At 30.4% G+C, this 18,729-nt stretch overlaps 1 protein-coding gene across 14 annotated transcripts in view; it reads right to left on the reverse strand.

The window, feature by feature from the left end:
• Positions 1–201: 201 nt before the first annotated feature.
• Positions 202–18,729, reverse strand: part of Prestin (solute carrier family 26 member prestin) — a 56,186-nt gene continuing 37,658 nt past the window's right edge. For 3 of the 14 annotated variants that reach the window (XM_088197776.1, XM_088197778.1, XM_088197782.1), the window contains exons 2-18: positions 15,316–15,453; positions 7,635–7,723; positions 4,744–4,905; positions 4,535–4,680; positions 4,368–4,449; positions 4,210–4,286; positions 3,331–3,495; positions 3,151–3,255; positions 2,814–2,947; positions 2,554–2,716; positions 2,401–2,481; positions 2,172–2,335; positions 2,022–2,102; positions 1,825–1,948; positions 1,551–1,751; positions 1,350–1,476; positions 202–1,184 (exon numbers count right to left, since the gene is read on the reverse strand). In XM_088197776.1, coding sequence (XP_088053902.1) covers positions 1,036–1,184; positions 1,350–1,476; positions 1,551–1,751; positions 1,825–1,948; positions 2,022–2,102; positions 2,172–2,335; positions 2,401–2,481; positions 2,554–2,716; positions 2,814–2,947; positions 3,151–3,255; positions 3,331–3,495; positions 4,210–4,286; positions 4,368–4,449; positions 4,535–4,680; positions 4,744–4,905; positions 7,635–7,723; positions 15,316–15,353 — 2,088 coding nt within the window. In that variant the 5' untranslated portion in view covers positions 15,354–15,453 and the 3' untranslated portion in view covers positions 202–1,035. Of the gene's footprint in view, positions 1,185–1,349; positions 1,477–1,550; positions 1,752–1,824; positions 1,949–2,021; positions 2,103–2,171; positions 2,336–2,400; positions 2,482–2,553; positions 2,717–2,813; positions 2,948–3,150; positions 3,256–3,330; positions 3,496–4,209; positions 4,287–4,367; positions 4,450–4,534; positions 4,681–4,743; positions 4,906–7,634; positions 7,724–7,808; positions 10,958–15,315; positions 16,303–16,521; positions 17,734–17,867; positions 17,912–18,729 lie in introns of those variants that run through there. The other 11 variants (XM_088197771.1, XM_088197773.1, XM_088197786.1 and 8 more) reach the window with 9 other exon arrangements.

The following is an 18,729-nucleotide window of genomic DNA, read 5'->3' on the forward strand; positions in this document are numbered from 1 at the left end:
AAGTATGCATAGAAGGAGCAACACTTCCATGACAACAGTATGGGCACAACTAATATGTGACATTCTTACTCCAAATGACAGCGTGAAATGATTGTCAATAACACTAAAAATATTTTCAGTTGTTCCATATAAAAATCTCAAAAATCACCATTTTAAGTTATGCATGTCTTCTTCCTAATCGATGATATAATAAAACACTTGTTGAAAATATACATATATAATTTTTATTAAGTTATACCTTTATAATGCATATTTAAGAACATCCATCACAGCCTCGAATAAATACGAATATCGTTTATAAACTTTTCATTTATTTATATAATATAATTTGTAAGCTTTGCACTGATGAACGTTTGTTACAATGTTTTTGTTTTACACTAGCCGAATTCATACCGCGACACTTCACAGTACTTAAATATCATTCGCGACACGTGTTCAAAGATAACGAATCTCTAGAGCACGTCATGGCACTGTCTGTTTCAATACTGATAATTTCAAACTCATCGAAAGATTATCTTAAACATTAACACCTGGAAGACACACGATTACCTTCATCGTTGTACTCACGTATTTAATGGAATTTAAAATTCATCACATTTAAGGAATGCTACTTACACGTTAAACTATCACATAAAAATAAATATTTAAAATAGTTTCAAAAAATAATTTGTGCTGATTGGTCGCCGTTTGACGACAATCGTACATTTGTGATCAACGTTAACGTTATTTAATCTATCAAGCTCTTATTTATTTATATTTGGTCTTATACGAATAATATAGGGATTTATATTACCAATTAAGGTAAGCCTCGATAAGCAAATGTCCGTATTACAAAAATGCATCTGTTACACGTCTCCATATAAAATAAATAGTATAATCTCACTGGACAATACTGCCTACGATTGATTTTCATTAAGTGTATTTATTATTATTACAGTTATTATATATGATTTAAATAAATAACATAATGATATGGATGCGTCACAGCATCTTCTCGTTAATGTCAGTGTTGATTGTCACTTTTAACGTCTTTCGTCAGATGCTCGTCATGATCGACGGAGGAACTTGCATTTGAGAGGCGGCAAAGAGTACGGCGTCGTGCACTGACGGGAAAGCCGTAAATCTGATTTTGTTCTGATCTTCTTCGAGATTGTCGAACTTCTCCAAAATTTCCATGATAGGACCTGATAATTAACAATATTAATATTTTTATTATTTAGGTTGAGAAAAAAGGAGTCCAACAAGACCGATCTTTTTTATAATCCACACATTAGATTATCTTTAAACAAGATACGTATTGAAGCATGTTCTTACTTTAACAAAACGAAATAATTAATCGAATCACTTACCATTTGCTCTAGCTAATAGCATCTGGACTCCCAACTTCTCCATATCTTTATAAACACTCCTCAACATTGCTACACCGCTAGCGTCCATATAGCACATAGCAGTCAAATCCATGATCAGGTACTGTATCTATGTAATCAATTTAAAAATATATTTTTCATGACAATAAATAACATAATCAATAATTATTTATCAAAACTTACCTTATCCGTTTGCGAATATTCAAAACTGCTCGACTCCTTCGAGAGAGTGTTTTTGTACAATCCGTTTTCTAACGTGTTATTATTTTTGCAGATGGACGGCAAATTGATCTTTCTATACAACGTCGTTTTAAAACCGCTCTTGCTGGCAAAATTGAGACTTCCGCAATAGTGGAAGATTTTGATTCCGGGCAACTCCATAGCCTGTGCATTGTGAGGTATGATTAAATATTTATTTCAACAGTATTTATTTTTTATGCATATGAATGAAATTTACCGCTTTGTATCTATTAACGTCCAAGTATATATCTGTATTGGGAACACATCCCAAAAGACACGTGTAAGGACTCTGCGCTCTGATGAACAAAGTTCCAATGCTCATGAGCATACCGACGAGTAATCTTAAATCATGAAATAATTATAGATTAGCATATCTCTATCACAGAAAGACTAATTCTTGCTATAAAAATATACCCAATGTCGATATCGATGAGAACGACAACACAGAATGTGACAATCCACACAAAGGCGTCCAATTTACTCAGTTTCCAGAACCTATAATGATTATGATTAATCACAATGTGATATTTAATTACGTTTCTTATTATATAATTGTATGCGTACCTCGCAATGTCTTTTCCTTGGATCAACATTCCTTTTAGAGCTACTACTATGATTGAAGCGAGCACTGCTTTGGGAAGAACCTCAAAGAATGGCCCGATCCATAATAAAACACCCAATAATATAAAGCATGATACAACGCTCGCCAATTGTGTTCTACCACCGGCCTGTAATTAAAAAATTATATTAGATTGTATCATAATATTATTACAATAACTACAATAAAACGTACCTGGTATTGAATCAATGATCTGGATAAACTTGCGCAGAACGGTAAGCAAGAGAAAAATGATGCAAAAATATTTCCAGCGCCCTATAATAATTTGATTTAATTGTTATATGTAATGTATAATATAAAAGACGGTATTCTCATATAAATACATACAATTGCAAACAATTCTTGATTTGAATCGACTTCGTATTTTTCCTTCATGGCGAAGATCAACGCCATTGACATTGTGATTGTGTACGAAACCATAGTTATTGTGAAGCTGTCTAATGCAATCGTCGGCAATAGTTCTAACCGCGGTAACATTGGAGCAGGGATACTGAATCATTCAAAATCTTATTAGTGCTAATATATATATATATATATATATATATATATATATATATATATATATATATAATAACTATATATTTTACCCAGTAGGTATACTTCCGACGAGGTTGACACCATACAATCCTTTAAGATCAAAATACTTTGAAACTAGCGTTCCTGTGACGACCAAGATGAGTTCAATGGGCACTGGTATTCTGCTCTTTTTACTTATCCATGGCTAAAAATGATATTACAAATTTTATTTATATGTTACATTTAAATAATCTAAATCTCAAGAATAGACATGTATATTTTTTGCAAGCATATGTATGCTCTGGTTGTTTTAATAATGTATTACTAGTCGCATAATATTTTCGTTCTGTATTCAGTATTTATTCGTCAAAAAACAAACTTAGTATTAAATATATATTTAATAAGTACCTTCAATAGTTCATTGTTGACCGATAAAGCAGTGATGGACAAGACTGATATTACAAACGCTGCCCAGTTCATGCCCGATAATTTACTGAAGAGGTCAATAACAATCTGTAATATATCAAAAAAATCCAATTAAATCTAACTCCATCAAATAATAATAAATGATAGAACACTATTAATTACTTTGACAATCTTAAATTGACCCTTTTGCTTAGCTAATTTGATTCCAAAAAGATCTGTGAGCTGCGATGACATCACGTGAATAGTAGCGCCAGTGATAAAACCGCTGACGAGAGGTTCGCTAAGCAAGGAGGACATGACTCCCAAACGGAACACCCACATGATTATCTAAAAAAAATACACATAAATTTATATATAAAAAAAGTTTTCTCTGGTTATTCTAAGAATGTATTACTAGACTGTCATACTCAATTCTGAGCAGTCAATTTATGTAGGCGGAGTCATGCTCAGAACGAATAAAATTAATCTATCAGTAATACATTCTTAGATTGATAAGTATATAACTTTATGCAGATAAGGTACTAATGTTTTATTATGTTAACTTTTGTAGCAAATTTTATTCGTATTATTACTGGACGAAACTGGTTAGTCATTAAAATAACATTAAGTAGGAAGTTATATGCCGTGAGTTCTGTGACAGACCACCCTTGAACATACAAATGTGACTGTGAACAATAAAATATATACAGTAGACCCCCCCAATAACACGATAAATTTTGGACGTGTTATTTGTGTCTGTTAATTTACGTGTGAGCGACCCAAAGGGAGAATATCACACCACACGCGCCTGATTAGTATGTATGCATTGCAAAAAATTGTATGGTAATTTCTAGTCCCCCAACTACACGCACCCAATTTATCGTGTTATTGGAGGATCTACTGTATGTATTTACAATGATATCTTAAAATAATAATTTTTGTAATTTAATATTCATATTTTGCATAGTAATTTTGTCAATCATTGTAATCCGATAAGGATCACTAAAATCTACAGTCAAGGTGTTAATTTTTCCTACTTTTACTTATAAATAAATATAATACCTGAAATACTCCGACCATGAAGCATACGGCCGTTCCTATTTCCATCCGCGTATATTGTTCACCAACGTGAGACATATCTAAAATTTTAAGATAATATTAATTATAAATATTTTTTTATTTTAGATACCAAGCTATAAGATTGCATATGGGATACTGACCTGTAACCGTCGTATTGAGAAATGATGATATCGGATTTGCAGTTTTAACATATAAATCATTTTCTGCATATGTTTGAACGGCCTGTGAAAATATGTATAGTAATTAATAAAAATATGCTATATAAATTATTCTTAAAATTGTATTATAACTTCATAACAAACTTTACCTTTCCAGTCATTAAGCATATCACGGCAAACGTTCCCATGGACACGTGCCTAGAAGTGCCGAAGATGAAGTATATGAAGACAGGGAAGAACGCCATATAAAGGCCGACTATGGGTGGACAGCCACTGAGCATGGCGTAAGCCATACCTATAAATTAGTTAATTATATTATTGTCCAATTATTATTGTTTTTTGTATATAAATATTTTACCTTGAGGTATGTGCATGACTGCGATGGTGCATCCTGAAATGACGTCGCTGAGCAAGTCGTCTTTCAGAGAGTACTTTGGCAGCCAGGTCATGATGGGTAAGACATTTTTTATACAGGTGTCTAAACCGCATGCTCTTATTACACTGCCGCATTTTTCCGTTACTGAAAAGAAAATATTTTAATATAGAATTATTCGATTTTACTATTATTGATTGGGTCAGTATTTGAATAGCTTTAATAAATAATATTTCACACATAAAAATGATACCGTTGCTAGACACTATGCATTATGAAATAGCTCAGTAAAAAAATGTGTAATAAAAAATTTAATTAGTTTTATGTATTGTCATTATGACGTGTTCATATCTACAGTCAGAGTCTTACTAGCTGTTTGCTTTTAAGTTACTGACTTATTATTATTAACTAGCCATAAATTAATCATATAACTGAAGATTTATTCTTAAAAAATTACATTTAATTTATTGCCAATAAATAACACTGGAGGCGTAAATGCTAAAAATGTTTATGATGCACACATTTTATATTACTTTCATTACTTATTATGTATTTGATCATTTGATTTATAATATTTTTTTATTGTAAAGCACAGGCGCAGTGTTACAATTCAGTAAACACAATCAACAACTACCAAGTAGTGAGACACCAGACTGAAATCAATTTTTAATAATAATTATTATTACTACAGCTTACAGTCAATTCTATTTTAAATATTTAACCATGAGATTATGAAAATCAATAAAATCGTGCCGTCGCTGTCACGATTTTTTTGCTTTTGACGTGAATTTTTGACTTCTGAGAAGTGATAAGTGTTTTTGAATGCTCATATTGACCAAAATTCGGTTTGAATACACTTTGACCAATACTCTCATATCAGAAGTCGGTAGTAATATCGGTAAGAATAGCTATCATATTTTTAAAACTGTAATATCCAAGTGCAGACAAACAATGAAGTAATATGCGAGACGATTTTTTCCCTGAGAGTTAAGTTGGTTTGGTAAAGTCATGTAGGTTAGGTTTGGGTTTGAACAGCAAATGTACGTGTTGCAACTGTCAAATTGAGTTTCATAGACATATAATTTCAGCTAGCGCCTATCAGTTAAATTATATTTTCGCTAGTAGAAATATATATCTACTGGTGAAAATGTATTTGGACATGGACGTGAAAAAATAACTTCATCGAAAAGTACACATTTACTGTAATATTATACATCGCATGTATATAAATAGTGAAAAGTATGTAAATGTAAATATTTACTACATATGAAAAATTTGAAATCATATCATTTTAATAGGACATGCCAGACATATATTTTCACTAGTAAAAATATATGTCTATCAGTAAAAATCTATTCCGATATGATTTCACTGAAATGACATATTTTATTAAAATATTTACGGAATAGATTCGAGACTGCTTTTTACATTTTCTTCGAAGGATAATTTGAGAATTTCTGGTTTAGAATCAGAGACGTCATTTCAGCCTTTTCCAGGGGGGGAGGGGGTTGAGCCAGTTAATGGTTGTTTTTATTTTGATTTCATTAAATTTCAATTAAATTTGATTTCAATAAATTTAATTTCCTTGGTGTTTCATAGTAAATGTTTGATTTATTTAATATTGTTATTTAGTATAAAGTAACTCGTTCCTCATAAGTAATTTTTCTAATTATAAATATACTTTTAAATAAAAGAGAACTTATTTAATCGTAAAAGAGAATATTCCCCCTCCACTAAACACACAATTTGCTTATTTTCAGATAATATTTCATTTAAGTTTATTTATATCATAAAATATTTTTTTATTCTATGAAATGTTTGTATTTCATAATTGGTGTTTTTATTTGAATTAATTTAACCTATGTTTATTTTTTATGCTTAAAACAAGAATCTTTAAAAGATGTATTAAAAAAAATACCTCATCTCAAAAAAGTATTTACATCTTTGTAAATATTAGTATAAATATCTGATGAACATTAAGCCTATCATTAATATCATTATGATGATTATTTAAAACTATGACGCAATTAAGAATGATATACCGCTTATTCAGAAGTCTGAAATAATCGTTTCAGAATTATGAATATGGATTAGAGATTCTAATTGTTCGACAGCTATTATAGTAAAACTAAAAATATTGAAATAGTTTCTAGAGTATAAAAATCACATGAAAAATTTAAATAAATCACATTACTCATAAGTACATTAAAGTTTATAATTTTAAACCTAATTTATCATAAGCTGTATTGAACGTTTCATATTTAAATATAGTTCCTAACTTTGTCTTGATTGTTCCTGCTGTTGGAAACACCCGCACAGTAGCGGTTGATGTTTAAATGGCAAGTCTCTGTTCATTTTTGGAAATTATTTAAACTAACAGCATTTTAAAGCTCGATTTTATCACAATTGATAAAATCGAGCTTTGCATTTCATGTTGCAAGTTGATGAATTATTCGTGAAAGCAAAAAGTCTCTTCCACGTCGGATTTTTAAAATTCCACCCTTAGAAAATAAACTTGTGTGACTTTTCTTAATAATACTTGCCTAAGATAGCTTCTCTTTTAGTCAGACTCATAACACAAACTAATCATTATTCTTATTAAAAGTTCTTAATTCAATAGTTTACATTTAAAAAAAATGTTAAATTTCCAATAACATAGTGCTGTAACTAAGTTATAACAATATTTAACATAAGACTGTCTAATAAACATATATAATACTATTGTAACTTGAGCTTTTTCTGTATTTACATAAAATATGTGAATTTTCAAATTGATTTCTTGCAAAATAGCAAGTTTGGGTTACTACAGTATTTAACCGATGATGTTTATTTCCTTTGATATAAATTAAAAGTATATATTAAAAAGTGTTTTTTACTTGTCTTGGTAGGCTTGTGATATTCGGCTTGTGTGTTCAATTCTTCTTGCAGGTACACCGGCCGGACGACATTGAACGAATCCGACGTCCTGAAACAATTAAAATATTTCTTATAAGTAAACCTATCAATATAATAAAACCAATTAATTTATCGTCGAATTAAACCCATCTCACTTCGCCTTCTTGAACTGATAATTAAACATGGTAGACATTTTTAGCTATCAGTTCTGAGTAGAATGTAGTCTCTTTCAGACTACATTCAAGCTCGGTGGCTGCGTTTAAAGTGAATCTTGAAGCGTTCGTCTTTTACAATTGAACGCTTTGCACCCGAGCGGATTAGACTTATTTTTTACGACATTGTCAAAACGTAAATTGTGTTATCTAGCACCAATGTAAATTTGCACAATATTCTCTGCTATTGATCTTGCGACGCCCTCTTCTTACGAAGAAACGCCAAGACCTAATTTGACCACATTAACTGAATGAATCAACACTCTGCTAGGTCACGTAGACAATTGAAAGTGTGAATAATTGAAATATTAAAATAATAATTAATTAATATCTAAAAACCCATTCTATGTATGTATTATATATTTGTATATTCGGTAAAGAATTATTGTTAAATGTAGAGAATTTCACTTTATATAAATGATTTGAACAAATAGAATTGATCCACTGCGTTATTAAATGATCTTCAAAATATTTAATAGAATTCATTTTTAGACTAAATATTAAATATTATTTGCACACGCTCAGGCACGCACGCTGAGTTGCCGCATTCTCGAACCTACGTAAGCGATAACGTCATCGTTTCATAGCATGTTTCTCAAACATTGTATACCTGAGATACATTAGCGTTAATTATATTTCTTTTACCTATATAGTTTACTGTCGTTTAAGTGTTTCAACGGGTGCTATGCTAGTTATTTATAATATTAAGTGCGATGCGACAACAATCGAATATTCGCTGTGTGTATCCGGTGGAAACAGCGTAACTCAAACAAAGGTCTAATCAGGCATGTGAAAACGATAATATGTGTAAATATTGTCGCAACAAATATTATTAGTATAGTATAATCGTTCGAAAATAGCTAAGCTGCGACAAACATTTGTTCTCGAACATAAAATCAAACAAATAACGCAAATTCGCCAACTAACTAGCAACAGTCTTACTTTGTAGCTAATCAGATAATTGCTTTAAAAACATCGACGGCGGCTTCTGAAAACAGCTGTGGAACTTCAGCTTAGTTATTCGCTGAATTTAGTCGAATTCACATTATAAGATATTTGATCTTAGAATAGAAAGCAAAATTCAATAAAAGTAAGTTAAGTTTTTCTATTGCATGTATGTATATATGTATATATATATACATATGTCCTCGATTATGATTTTTTAACGGCGTCCTATAATGCATTGTATAAGTACATTTTTCTGAGAAGGTGTTGACGTACGATATTTATCCCTACAATAATTTAGAGCCATATATTCGCTTGTATGACGCAATACAACAATAATTAGAACCAAATCTATTCAGTCATTAAAAATATATTATAGGAAGCAACATTTTTTCCACTCCATTTTTTTCTACAATTATCCTCTACAAGTTAATCATTTTTTTTGTGATTCGAAAAAAAATGTGTTTTGGAAGTAATAAATTCTTTAATGTCGTTTTAAATATCCGTTTTTGTAAAATATTTTTACCCAAATAAAAACTGTTTCAGGGATCTAAATAGATGATGTCGTTTGGATCAATGTCTTTAGTATACAGTGGATGAGAACTGAATATACAAGAAAATCCATCGATTTTTTTCTATCGTCTATTTGGATACACGAGGCCGAGCGCTGTCTTGGTGTAAAATTACCCTTCCTTAATTCATAAGTCTGGGTCGTTTTTAAACGAATTAGATATGCACACTGTGTCTGTTGTAATTATCTGGCTATAATTCAAAAACTCATTATGAATTATGCCTTTCATATCCCATCAAATGCATAACATTATCTTATTAAGGTGTAATTCTGTTCTTGGAATTAGGGATTGATTGCCTCCAACCACTGCCTTTTACGTCGCGTGTTAAAAGTAAAAAATATCCCTTTACCAAATAGCTTCATTGGTACGACTACTATTAATAAACACTAAAAGAATAGTGAAATTATCGTTAATTTATAAAAAGTTTTTTTTTGCAGATATATGAAAAAAAAAACGCAAAGACTTATGGAACAACTTGATATATAGGTACGTTTGAGTTCAATAGATAAAATTAATTTTTAGATACAAGAGATTTATTTATTTATTGCGAATCTTTCGTTGTTCCATTTCAGGCGTTAGCCAATATAAATTAGTCTTCGGAGAATCTGCCTTTTAGCTAGCAATGAGGCATTCAAGGGAACGTCAAGGAATCCGCCCTCATTCCCATCGATGTGTAAGTACTAAGTAGAAAGTTAATACTTATATTGTTTTAAATAACTAGTACCTATGATGAATATTTTTTAAATTAAACTGCACAATGTTTTGTTACAAAGATAATGTAACTGAATGCATTTCAACGTGATAAACACAATCAACAACAACAAATTAAATAGTGATACACCAGACTGTAAATCCTTTATTTATATTTTAATAATTTTAAACCGTTATTACAGACTTAGCTCGATTTTATTTTAACTATTCATCCGTGAGATTAGGAAAATATTATAAAACCTAATCAATGATGATCGACCTCTAGATCTCCCAGATACAATAGAAATTGAAAACACAATTTCTTCAAAACAGTTTATATGGGATTCGAGCCCAGATCTTTCAGGTAATAGTCACCGATTATCATAGCACAATTTTATCCTGAAAGTTAGTAGCCATATTGTGATGTTGTGTAACAATACAGACCTGCACATTTTAAGGCAATAGTCTCAGTGGCGAGTGCACTTGGGAGGCCCATAACATAATTTTGGAGGTCCTCTTTTTCGAATGTTAAAAAAACGCCACACAATTTATTAGAGATTTTCATATTGTTTATATAAAAATATCTCCTTATTAATATTGAAGGCGTTTCATTGAAAGCAATGATTAAAAAATATTGCATTAATTATTTATTCAACAACAAAAAAAAGGAATTCGATAACAATACAAATTTAAAATTTAGACTATATAGATAAAATGTAAAAAAAATAGAGGATATACGTATTATCGATAATACGTTCATAATCTAACGTTTGAACAGCGACTTATCGAATTCTGTAAATAATTTTAAACTCTTTTTAATACAGAAAACGATCGTTCACTACTTGTAAATGAGTATAGCCCTCACCAGCCCTCCTCCCCCCTTACTTCCAAATAGCGTTTCTGTTTGGTGATTACGGCAAAAGCAATACAATTGTGCGGTCACCGTCGCAGTAGAAACACTCAGTTATATTGTGTTCATATTAAAACTCTTTATAACAATAAGTGAGAATCAAATGAAGCACATCTAAACCGAATTTTGACCAATAAGAGAGCGCAAAAACCAATTATCCCTTCTCAGAAATCAAAAATCCACGGCAAAAGCAACAAAATCGTGCCGTCGCCATCGCAGTGCCACTGCGCCGACACGATTTTATTGCTTTTGACGTGAACTATTGATTTCTAAGAAGTGATAATTGTTTTTGCGCTCTCCTATTGACCAAAATTCAGTTTGAATATACTCTAACCAATGCTCTCATGTCAGAAATCCTTAGTTATATCGGTAAGGATAGCTATCATCTTTTTACAATATAGTGTAATATCCAGGTGCAGACTAGCTATGGAGCAATATGCGAGATACAACATCTGCCTGTACTTATTCTTCCGATTATTTTCCCCTAAGATGCTTAGTTTGTATATTAGACTTGACCGAATGAAAGTTTTAAAAGTACAACTAGTTTTAGAATTTTCATTAGGTTAGGTTTGGGTTTGAACAGCAAATGGACGTTTCGCAACTGTGAAATTTAGTTTTATAGACATTATAGAGCAACATATAATTATCAGTTAAGTTATATTTTCGCTACTATAAATATATATCTACTGGTGAAAATGTATTTGAACTTCACTAGTGAAAATATAACTTCAACAAAAAATACATATTCACTGTAACATTTATACATCGCATGCAAATAAATAATGATAAGTATGTAAATGTATATATTACTAGGTATGGAAAAGTTAAAATCATATAATTTTACTAGCACCTGCCAGATAAGTTATATTTTCACTGGTAAAAATATTTATATATATATCTAACGGTGAAAATGTATTACAATATGACATTTTAAAAAATATTTTTGGGATAGATTCGAAACTGTTTTTTTTTAGATTTTCTTTTAGGGATAACCAGAGAATTTCTGGCATAGATTCGGGGACGTCATTTCAGATTTTTCCAGGGGGTTGTCAAAAGTGGGCCTGTCAGTGATCGCTGTTTTAATATTTAGATTTCATTAAAATTCCTAAAATGATATGCATTTTTTCTGGTCAAATTAAAAAAAACTCCCCCAAATGACGTTCCTGATAATATGATAATAATATATGTAATAAAATAAACAAATTAATTTTATTTTACCTATGAATCAAAGCACAAATAACAAAAGATTTATGTATCTTCAACATACTTGAGACCTCGACCATTAAAATTTAAGATCTATAACTTGTTTCTTTCATAAGTCTGTATGCATGCACATAACCGTACCAAGGGAATCCATAGTTCAGTTTGTTTCAACATAAAAAATTGAAAATTCCTGGCTTATATATAAATTATTTTGAGACCCCATATTTATTCACAGAACCTATTGATCCCAATTCACCTTGCCATCGCCATGACATTAAATAAGTCAAAAAAGACAGTAGCTCAATGCGACAATAATTTACTTTAACAACCGAAACAAAGTCTATATATATATATTAGCAAATGAAAATAATTGAACAAAAAGCAACGCCTCCCGGTCAAGTGTTTTATAACAGGCATAGCAAAGTACGAAAGCCAGCAAATCTATTAAATATTTCATTGTTGGATTCAGGCGCGTGACGGAATATGAGTTTTTAAAGAAACGTCCGGGGTCTAAAAATAAAATAAATTCGATTTGGGTGATTTTTCTTGTTTACTTAAAGCAACTTCACGCTTAAGAAAGCATTACTAAAATATACTTACAAAGCAAATAAATGACAGAACGAAAACGAAGTGTGTTTCATATTTTTTTGCATCAATACAAAACTTGAAAAATATAAATGACCATTAAATTTGCACACTAATTACGGCTCATCAGTTCGGATTCGAACCGCTTATAACCAAAAACGTGAAATGAGCGTCGCGCCGTTTTATTTTGGTTAATTGGCGCCGGTCATAACAATAACATACAATTGATCTACAAGGATATTTTGGGCAGTTTTTATAACGAAACTAGATTCTCAAGAAGGTCGCGGTCTTGGGACAGGGCCGCGAAATTCGCACAAAAATAATCAAGGATTTACAATATTTTTTCAGCGAGGCTGTATTAAAAATATATATATATATATATATAATAGTTCAAGACGTACCTATGTTTCTCGATGTTATCGTTTGGTAACATCTGACCTGGGTTAGTGCACAGTTAACTGTTAGGTACTCTTTATCTCTGACGTTTTCCTCTATGCGGAAAATTTATAAAAGTTTTCCTCGGTTGTCCTAGCGCCTAGTCAGCGCTGAGCGTACTAGTCGATAGTTCTAGAGATTTGTATGTACGGATTCCATTATTTTAACCCTAGATTCATAAGTGCAATGAGAAATTGTGTCGTGTGATGACCTTGCTCTGGTTGAAATAATAAAATGAAGACGATTAGATATGGAGTGTTGCTTATATCGCGAGCAATCGATACATGTATTAAGTTGAGTCATTAATAGACACATAAAAATATTTATTTTACTCTTGTATGTCTAGTATTTTTAAATATACATTCAGAAAAAGAAAATCGTTTCACACGTATATGTTAATATTTAACATATATTATCATTATTAGAATATATATGAAGTAATAATTATATTTATTTAACTTATTTTTATTGGTAGTGTTTTTATGCGTTTCGTTGTCTTCCCAAACTTCAATAAATAATCATAAATTTTTTGGAGTGTTTTTTGTAGAAACGCGGTATAATCTAAATATAAACAAGTGGATTATTAGCCAAAGCCACAGTTGACAATATATATAATTACTTGTATATACTTGTTAAATCTGACGTGTGAGTTGCTTCTCAGCTATAAATTGTAATATACCAATTTATATAACACAGCACAAAATGAAATATTTTCATGTAAAGATTACTTGAAATGTATGTTTAGGTGTATTCTTGGTATAGATAGAATTGAAAATAGTCAGTGTTGTCTAAGTGCAAAAGTTCTCTGAGGCGATAAAATATGACTACTCATCCTATAAAGGGTCATATATAATTACAATCGCAAATAACGAAAAGTTTCGCACAGTCAACGAAACAGCAGCTGAAAAAACAGATCGCTTGAAATACCTCTAAGTAATGACGTCATAATTTTTAAAATTAGCGATATGTCGGCCTGTGTTTTAAAATCAAAAAGAAATTACTGAAAATACTTGACGAGATCACCTTTTTATTCAAATAAATCCACAATAAATCACACTATTCAACATATTTTGTTGTATCACAAAAAGTGTGTTGACTATCACTCTTGAAACGTGGTATGGAATTAAGAACTCATATAATCATATATATTTAAGAAGAAAAGTGTTTATTTAGAATCTTCTTATTCCATGACATAAAACGCACTTATTCTATATTTTAAGATAAAATCCTAGGAAATCTTTTCTATGAGAGCTGTTTAATATATAATTTAAATATATCAGGGTGCGATTTAACAGGGAATTATTTTAAGATGCATGTGCATTTAAATAAATACATTGTGCCATAAAACAAATTGTTTGTGTATTTATGTAGGCTTTGAAAAAAATTCATTGCAGAAAGTTAGTCATGGGGTATTCACTGTTCTGACCAATGCTCGTTCACACATACAATTCGTTTTATGTAACGATTTTATTATGTATTTCTCATTTAAATTGTCCTCCATTTTTACAGCCTGTGATTCTGTAAATACGAAAAGCCAATAGGAACAGAACTGGAATTTGTTTATCTACCATATCAAAAATAGCAAATCTTTTTGGTTTAAGTGTTGTAAATTCCCATTACCTTCTATAATTATAATGACACAGTTTTAACCTGAAGTACCCACTCGTATTGATAGTACATACTTATATTTAAATTTGATAAACATAGTAAATAATATAATGTTCCGTCAACACAAAAACATCTTTATTGATATTTAAATATAAAGATCTGCATTCAATTTTTTTTTTTTAATATTTGACAGTTGATAAAAATAATCAAGTAAAATTTTGTTTACGGAAGTAATTACTATATCATCCACTGTTATATACATGAAAACTAAATTTATATTAACCTCAAACTTGTCCTTTGAACGGAAACATTTATTACTGTCTACAGTTTGGCACAGGTGACCATAAAATACGTCAAATATAATACAGACACGAATACTCACATGTAGTATATGCGAGTGTATATGTTTCAGCTATTTTAATAATTCAAATTACCAGTCAAAACGCGTCTAATTTCGGCCATGATTTGACACATTATAAGGGCATATTATTTTTAAACTTACCATTTTGGATAGAGTCTCTCAGTTTCAGAATGTGACATATCGCCAACTTAAAATATTAATATCACAGTTTTCACTATTGCACTCAAATCAGTGTATCAAACACATTTTTTTGCGAGTCTTTTTTTGAAGCACAATACTCTATAAAATGATGTCACACACACACATAATGATAATGATTGATATTGTTTGGCTAACAACGAGTCATTAAGCAAAGTATTAAAACGACGCTTTACTTGACCTGTGCCACGAGATCATCGCGCACTTTGTACGTAAATATGACGGTAAAATAAATACAAAGAGACCGAGTACATTTGATATTAAACAGTAGATAAGATCTAGTGTGAAGTTTAATAAGAGTGTCTTGAAAAATATGTATAATATAATATAAGTTGTATAACCAAAATCGTTTATATTTGATTGAATCATATAGATGAAAATAAATTGTATTTGAGTCAAATATTAGTAAAATTATATATGACCAAAATATCATGAATAAAATAAGTATTAACTTGTTTTTATTTCAAGATACTAATAAAATAACATGTACATATTTGAATTTGATTTTTTTTTAAATTCATACCAAAAAAGTTATTAAAATAATTACTTAAACTTAAAACCATATCGCATTAAAAATATTTTAAAAAAATGATGACGGGTATACATGACATGACCTCAAATATTATTGTCATATTTTTTCGATAAAATTCGTTTAAATGTCTTATTTTTGTAAAGAAAACTAGTCCAAAATTACAGCTGAATATTCAATAGGAGGTAAAGGCATTTTAACAATGATCATAAAATATTTTTATTCGAAGCATTAAAATGATTGATAATAAAATATTTCATTTTACTTGATATTGAAAAAATAATGACAATTTATGGTTAGTGCATTTTGAAAACAATATTACGACTTAAGACAAGTGAGAATCGAATGAAGCACATCTAAACCGAATTTTGACCAATAGGAGGGCGCAAAAACAATTATCACTCCTCAGAAGTCAAAAATTCACGTCAAAAGCAATAAAATCGTGTCGGCGCCGTCGCAATGGGAACGCTCGTTACCGAGCGTTCCCACTGCGACGACGCCAACACGATTTTATTGCTTTTGACGTGAATTATTGACTTCTGAGAAGTGATAATTGTTTTGCGCTCTCCTATTGACCAAAACTCGGTTTGAATATACTTCGATCAATACTTAATTATCACCATCATAGTGTGAATGTTCGGTAAAGATTTATGTCATTGTGCAAAGCATATAGTATTAAAATCCCTTGATTTACGCGTTGCTCGTTTTACGTGGTTTCACTTTTATGCGGTTAAGAAAAAAACATTTTTTTTAAATAATCAAATTCATACACATTTGGTTCCACATATGTACAAATGCAATAACCTACTCCCACTTATTGCATTTGACCTACACCTGGATCATCTTTCACTGTTCATGCAGTGTCGCTGAAAATATTGCTGGTTTACTTTAAAGTTAAAGATATTTGAATTTGAAGATCTTTGCATTTAAAAAAATATTTTTTTATAATTGACAATTGATGAAAATAGTCATCTATTGTTCAATTCCTATTCCTAATCTAAAATTTAAAAAGCACACTGTCCAACCCAATTATAACTACAACGCAACAAACAAAATAACCAGGGTAATCGTCCCTGGGTTCACATAAACTAAGATCTCATTGCGCACCCAAAAACGGGTAGTGTTCCGGTTTATTATTTTTTTAGAACTACACTACTGCTGATAATAAAAGAACACGTGTAACTACGTAGTTAAATGTCAAATCACATTTATATGATATATTTGCTTCCCATAAAATAGCGTAGTTAACTTTTTGGTTCAAAATATTTTTATTTAAAGGAACACATACAATTTATTCTAGTAAATAATATTACTCATATTCGAAAAACTGTCAATTCACATGTTCTTATAAACTTTCAATAAATCAATATAAAATATAGAGTATTCACTTGTCTTATGCATTTTTGAATTCATAATTATTCACTAGTGTTTTTGATGATGATTTGGCACAATGGAATTATGTACATCGATTGGATATTTTTTTAATTAAGCTGAGTAATTATATCGTTTCACGTGTTGTTGAATACTATTTTCACTCAATATGAATGATTATTAAAATGGCCATATACAAAAATACAACACTAATGATGCATACTTAGAGTACAAAAGAAAAATAATATTGCTTCCTATTTGTGTGCTCTAGTACGATTAGTAATGTCAATTTAACAGTTATAGAATAAACAATGAACGCAAATTTTCAATGCACTTCGCATCGATGAGTATGGACGAAGGTGACAACGGTCATTATCGTCACCGTGACAACTATGGCGCAGTCAGGGTAAAAACGATCCGGATCCGAATGATGATATCGCGCTTGAAATCGGCGACATACTGGCGAAATTATTGACAGCCGAGATTTTTTTCTCGGTGATCCGCGAGAGATAGAACGACATACGTGAGGGTCGTATCGCAGATTAATGGAAAATATTTATATTTATCATAGCAAAAATAATGAAATAAACAATACGATTGGCGATAACGCGACTTGCGCATACTCGTGTTTGTGACGTTCAACTGATAGCACTATCGTAATGTTGATTGCTTGTGAAACGTAAATGAGCAGAAATAATTTGAGCAAGTTTAACCGCATAATTTTTATTGAAATCAAAAATACATATTGGTTTAACAGACCTGAGCTACAGTGTGTTTAAAATTGCGATGCTCAATGATACATTACCACCTTGTTTCTGTTTATGAGAATAGTGTCGTAAATTTAAATCAGAAATAAACTTATTTTATAATGGAATAAAAAACAGTAAAAGACCGTCCGCTGTAACTGATGAACTCATTTATAAACTCGGTAACCCAGCGTCGGCACGATTTTACTGCTTTTGACGTGGATTTTTGACTTAATTGTTTTTTGCGTTCTCCTATTGGTCAAAAGTCGGTTTAGATGTGCTTCATTCGATAAGTCATAATATTGTTTTACAGTTTTAATATGAATTTAGGCACATTTTAATTTTTATTTTGAAAGTCACTAATGTAAATAATTATTTGTTTTTATTTTATAATAAATAAATATGTATATCAAAAATGTAACAATTTGTATACTGGGGCTAGCTCCAAACTGACTTAGATTATTCTCATCTCATGGATGAATATCGTACTGATTAATTTAAATCGAGTCGTACATATTAGGTATTAAAAATTAATGAGCTATTTCAGTTTATAAATAATATATATTCAACAAAAAAATAGTAGTGATGCACCAAAGTCTGCAAATCAGTGACATATGTTTTATTAATTTAATATATGGCACATTTTTTTAATTATTTAAATGAATTGAACGGAAATTATATAATACTCATGAATACATGAAATATGGGTTT

This window comes from Plectrocnemia conspersa, unplaced genomic scaffold (assembly GCF_051122295.1).
Source record: "Plectrocnemia conspersa isolate PC_06_02 unplaced genomic scaffold, ASM5112229v1 ptg000011l, whole genome shotgun sequence".
NCBI lineage: Eukaryota > Metazoa > Arthropoda > Insecta > Trichoptera > Polycentropodidae > Plectrocnemia > Plectrocnemia conspersa.